The sequence below is a fragment of the Pundamilia nyererei genome, unplaced genomic scaffold, assembly GCF_000239375.1.
Source record: "Pundamilia nyererei isolate P.nyererei 1_Seehausen unplaced genomic scaffold, PunNye1.0 scaffold00001, whole genome shotgun sequence".
In the NCBI taxonomy this organism is placed as follows: Eukaryota; Metazoa; Chordata; class Actinopteri; order Cichliformes; family Cichlidae; genus Pundamilia; species Pundamilia nyererei.
In genome coordinates, this window is record NW_005187402.1 from 10366303 (window position 1) to 10372485 (window position 6183).

General features: G+C 44.0%; 1 protein-coding gene across 1 annotated transcript in view; it reads right to left on the reverse strand.

The window, feature by feature from the left end:
• reep2 (receptor accessory protein 2) overlaps positions 1-5379 on the reverse strand; it is a 10894-nt gene extending 5515 nt beyond the window's left edge. The window contains exons 1-2 of the mRNA XM_013909379.1: positions 5105-5379; positions 3111-3183 (exon numbers count right to left, since the gene is read on the reverse strand). Coding sequence (XP_013764833.1) covers positions 3111-3183; positions 5105-5136 — 105 coding nt within the window. The 5' untranslated portion in view covers positions 5137-5379. The remainder of the gene's footprint in view (positions 1-3110; positions 3184-5104) is intronic.
• Between the last annotated feature and the right edge of the window lie 804 nt (positions 5380-6183).

The window sequence follows — 6183 nt, forward strand, 5'->3', positions numbered from 1 at the left end:
ACACACACACACACACACACACACACACACACACACGGAGAGAACATGATTAAAAATAGTACCACAGCATCCAGTTCGCATGTGCTGAGACACGTGGCACTAAACAGAGGTTACGCACACAGACATCCCTACACAGAAATCGGACACATGCTTCAGTCCATTCGCATCACATCACTGTGCATGGGCACATCTGAGACAAAGAGAGATGTGAGTCATCTTCTAAACTGGTCATTTACAGGCAAATTAACTTTGTAGCTAATATCAGATAAATCATCAGTTATCAAATACACTGATACATTCAACATAAGAACAGCTCTGAGTGGTAATGGTGCATTTAAAGACATTAACAGGCCGCGGCGACGCAGCCCCGAGAATGCACCAAACGGCGAATCATCCGGCTCGTTAGAAATGAGCCAAACAAGAGAAGAACGGGGATGAGAGCAGCTCTAAAAATGGCGTCTCCCTTCTCTCCCCCTCTCACACTTCCACGCCCCATATTCGCTCCTTCTGTGGCCGTCTGCCTGAGCAGCGACTGAGAGGGTGGGTTGCCATAGTAACCAGCCAGGAGGAGACTGTTCTCCAGTGCAAATCTAGGCTGAGGGCCAGAGTGCTGCCATCTCCCCACCTCTCTCTCATGCAGTGATGAAGTAATCAGGAAGAGCCCCAATCAACTGTGTTTAAAAATATCCACAGTGATCAAAAACCCAGGCACTTTCCGAACGATGAAACATTATTGTATTAAAGGGTTGGCCGGTTTCATACAATCTTCATCCTTTGGATTTTAGTCCAAACATCCAATAGACTGACTGAGCCCTTTACAGGGAACCTTTATTTCACTTTAAACCAAAGCAAATCATTCATGTGGAATCTCACCATATATGTTTCTTTTAAAAAAAGTCAGTTAAACTTCAGGGATATCAATCTGTCCATTTAGGAAGCTTAAACCATTGTGAGTCAGGTGCAGGTGCTTTCAACGGGCCCACAGGAGAGGCAACAACAAGACCACCTGGATACAGACAACAGTCTAGCATCCTCTCCTGACTGATCAGTGTCCAGCTCTGCTTTTTGCTACACTCGTTGTCACCAATTATAGCATGAAAAGGTACATTCATGTTCAAAGCTCCTCCAGGAGGGCACATCATGTTTATGAGTTAAACTTGTGGCCCTGAATTATTTTGAGCAACGCAATACAGTCTGTTATTCAGTGCTGGATCCGGCACAGACATCCATTTAAAAATATGACAATTTTTACAGGTCTGAATCATTTGCAATTGTGAAATAAATAAATAATGAATAATGTTTAACTATTAAAACAACATACATTCTGGGGTCTAAAATGATGAAGAAAAAATGAAAATTTTTTTTGAATGTTTGAGGATTTGAAATTTTGAGTCATTTTGAAAAGTAAAAACAGTTTCATGCTCCAGTGTTTCTTCCTGGTTTATTGTTGTAATCTTAGTCTCCCCACCACCCCCACTTCATTCTGAATGTTTTCAGGGCTTTCTGCATTTCATTCTCTGTCTCGACTGAGTTCCCCTGCGCCTTATTTCCCCTCTTCCTAGTGTAAATTTAGGACAAATTCCAACAACCCCAATAACACCTCTACTCACACACACCGCTCACTCCTCTTGTGTTTGCATGGAGAGTCCACTATGTCGAGTGCTGTGAAAGTGTAAAGCTCTCCAGCACTAACTCTGCACTGACACAGATTTTCCAACCACACTCTGAAGCTGCAGCACCTGTTTTGTTTTGATTTGTATTTTCCACCAAGTGATGAACACGATCATAATGCATCCATCTGATAGGGGTATGAAATTGCCGAAGATTGCGTTCCTGTTTCCATCGGAGAGAGGTGAGGTCAGAGCAAAGCTTGCCCTTCAGCATCCATGAGAGAGACTGCTTGGAGATTTGAGTATTTTCCTAATCCGGATTTCCTCTCCGTATCTTTGTTAGGCTGTGATCTAGTCTTCCTCTTGTTTCTCCAGTTAACTCCTGTGCATTTGCCCCCCCCCCCTTTCTTTTCTGTCACTGTTGCCCTAGCTCATAGATTACAAAAGATAAGATTTGTAGATGTAGATCAAACCGACACTGAAACATGTTTGTGGGACTATGTTTGTGGGGTGGTTTTGCCTCCACTGCATCAACTTTACCCAAGTGCACTCTGTGCTTAACATGCTAAACCCTTCAGTTGGTGCTCTTTTTTTAGAAAGACTCCTACAGCAGCTGAATAAATCACCCAACCACATCTCTTTGCAAGAACTACGACTAGACCAAAAAGAAGACTGAAGAGTGTCGACTGTCACGGACTTTCATCCAGTCACCAGATCTCAACTTGAAAGCACTTGAAAAATGAGGAAGCCAAACATTGCAGATAGCCAAAGAAGCTCTTTGGGACATCATCTAATCATCCTAACACGAATTATAGGATTTGCTTTAACCTTTACAGACAACCTTTTATTGTCTTTAACAACCAGCTACTTGTCTAGTGCTCAGTCCAATTCATCCTGATAGGCTCTCACAATACAGTGCACAACATGACCCTGCAATTATCAGGAGCTGCATGTAAATTCATATAATGTTAGCAAGGGTAGCGTTAAAATACCCTGAACTAAGTCCCACATTTTAAGGTCCTGTCACAATAAATGCTTCAGGTTTATAAATAAGAACTTCATAAAGATCTACGCAGAACAGAAAAAGAATCAGGAAGAATCCAAAGTGCAGGATTTGTTCCGTCTTTTAGTGTTTTTATGGTGCATAAACGCCCTTCTTTTATGAAGGCTGGTGTGTCCTAGTTAAACTGCAATCCCATGCCTCTAGCCTTGTCTGGAACACCCCGATCATAAGCATGATTCCTATTTTTGTTAGTCTTCAAATGATAACGGCCAAAGAAACGGAACGGGCATTGCAGAAAACATGACAACAGAAATTACTCCAAGTAATTAATAAGCTTGCTCTGATGAAACAGAGCATTTCTCTGCCTCATGTTGATTCTCAACACATTAGAGGAGAAATAGCTGGCAGGCGCTCAGGGCAAAACACCCTAAAGGTCAAACAGCAGACAGAGCTCAAAAATGGTTTGCTGAAGTTTAGTAACCAGGGGTTATACTCACATATTCCTTCACATTCTTCGTTTTGACGGCCTTATACGAGGAGTACGCCGGGTAGAGCGTCCCAAAGGCAAGGCTGCAAAAAAAGCAGACAAGACTGAGTCAGAGGAAGGGGCTTCAGCTAGAGAACATGGCCTCTGGGTGTTGACTCTGACACCTCACAAACGCACTCCCACACAGCAGCCACATCTGCTCTGAGCTTCTATGAAACACAAAAGGACGACATGTACTTGAGCAGAGCGAGTGTCTATGTGGTTTTAATCCGCATGGTGATGCCACGAAAGAATGCTGGGCAGTGACTTGTCAAAACAAAGTGGCCTGATAATGAGTAGAAACAATGTAAATGGAGTCAGGAAGACTGCAGTGAGCTAAAATGGAAAAAACACACAGTTTCCACCAGGGGTGGGTCACCATGTGTTAGAACACGTGCACACTGGGACATTGTGCAAACACAGCCTTGTTTTTGATGTGCATTTGATCGCATCCTCTGCCACTGTGCTGATATGTGCTGATTTGACAGGATACTGAACGCTGACTGAGGCGACAGCAGGGAGAGCTCAGATCAGAAGGGCCATGCAAGTTTGCCTACAGTGCAAACCAATAGCTGGGTTTAAACCCTTAATGTAAATAAAGGTTGAATGCCAATTACAGAGGTAGCCTAGCATTATTTTTTCCCCCCCTTCCTTAAGTAGGTCTTCTGTCCCAGTGTTCGACTACGCTGCTCAGTGATGTGTGCTGCTCCGTACAGTGAGCCGACATGACTCGTAGCAGGCCTCCGAGCCAGCGGGCTCCCAGAGCAGACGCCCTGTGCCTCTTTGTGTCCTCATTGAAAGCCCACTACTGACCTTACGGTCACTCTGTCCTCTTGTTCAGTCTAGGAAATATTTTAGTGTTCACTTCTTTAGGTTAGACTAATAGACTAGCTGTAAAAACAGGAGAAAAGAAACAGGCTGGCCACCCTTTAAAAACTGGGCCAGATGCACATTTAAAGCACAAAGACAAGAAATGACTAATCTTGTGTGCTGGATAATCAGCGGGCATTATGATGCATATTCAAGTCACATTGTTTGCCTTCAGTAGACACATGACTACCTGAGGTGTAGTGAAGTGGAAGATGCAGGCAGCTGGAAGCCAATAACAGTAACAGTTTGCTTATGTAATCAAGGAAAAGCAGAACATTTATAGGGATGAAGCATCATTTCTACACCTGGGCCTTCCAAAGGCATCATGATGTTCGACTTTAAGGTTAGCAGTTGATGAGCACACAGTATCTGGACATTTCACTAGAGATGGGACAGCACCGGTGCAGCACTGTGAAGTGTCTGCATAATGGATCAAGATAATGACAGCTGGCTTTAGTTGAGTCATCCACACAGTGTGGATGTGGCGTGTTCAGGTGGAGGCCTAGAACTGATCTGCTGATACCGCTTGTCCGTCTTATTAAGCCCCACTGCTAGTGGCATATGAATGGATGGACACACACATCCCTGGCTGGGCTGTTGGGCTTCTTTAGCCTTGCACCACATTTTACCAACTCGTGTTGGTACGGCGCCTAGTTACATTCACAGAGGGCTATTTAAAAGTAAAAAGCAGTGGCTGGCAGCTCGGAGTCTGTTTACTTGTGTGCAGCGAGGCTGGCATGTTAAACAGGCTGCACTTTCCCTGCCAACACATTATCTGTCAGGTGGTTACAGTTACTGACTAGCCAGCCCGCGTTAGCTACGAGCGGCTAGCAAGCGCTGGATGCAGATTGTGCTGCATCATTGTGCTGGTTAAAGAAACGGCTGTGGTTATTGAACACAGGAGCTTTAAATGCCGCTGTCTGAATGCCAGGATATCTAATGTATTTATTTTTCCCCTACACGTGAAGTGTATGTATAAAAAGGACAAGAAACGGACAGCCTAGCTAGTCGGCATTCAGCATCACACAGCTGATGAAAGGAGCCGTTATGGTGTTTAAGAATAAAAAAAACAGATTCAACCCTGCCCATACTCACACAACTATCCTCGAGATAATCCAGGATACCATCTTGCTGGACCGCCAGCCTTCGAGGCTTTCCCCCCAGCTTCTAGGAAATCTAGTCGGCTAGTAAGCGGGCTAGGTGGCCCCCATTCCCCTCCAGGACGAGCTGTGATGAGAGCCAGAAGGCTGCTGTGCCGTCAGGTAGGCTAACAGCAGCTGGAGATGTGCTCTGCAGTGTGTAGCTCTAGACTGCTCTGCTCTCTATCACCACCAACACCACCGCTGATGAACAAGACTGGCTCTTAAAGGGCCAGAGTCACTCTGATAAATCTGTAGTTTTAGCTTCAAAATGTGGCCCATGGTGCTCCTCCTAGTTAACCAACAGTGGCGCACAATACAACCTTAGTCATCTACATTAGGTTATTAAACTACTAAAGAACTGATTTCATCCTTTTCTTTCATAATTTTGCTGTGCAATCACAGTCTGCTCACTGACAAGGACCAAAGCCGAGCACAGTCATACCAGGTTTATCCTAGTGAAAACCCACACAGTGCTGGTCTCCTTTTTATGATCATTATTTTTTATTATGTCCATGAGACCGATCTGTGGATAAATGATTTAGGCTCATAAGAGAGGGATTCAACATTTCTCTGAAGACTTAAAGATGTAAACACACTAAACACAGTCCCACAAGATACTGAGTTTAAACATTTGATAAGTTACTCAGTTAAGCAGAAAACTGAGTGAAGTGGTCAACTTATCAAAAAGTAGCCTGTGGAGTCCCATTGATTACTTTATATTTTGTCTCTAAGGAACCAGACTTCCCGTGGGTCTTTCAAAGTTTTTCTTTTGAAAGTGGCTGCTTCTTTAGCGATTTTCAATCCAGTCCTTGTACCCGACCATTGTCAGAGGAATGTTTGTGTTGTTTTCAATTAAGACACTTAACACTAACATATGAAACATTTCCAAGGGATCTACCAATGTTGCATCTTCCAAGTCAAACAAGGACTGGTTTGGGACTGCACTTCAGCCAATGCAAACATACTGCCAATGCAGTAAAGACACAATAGAACTATCAGTCATGGATTGGCCTCCCCAGAGCCCCAAACCTC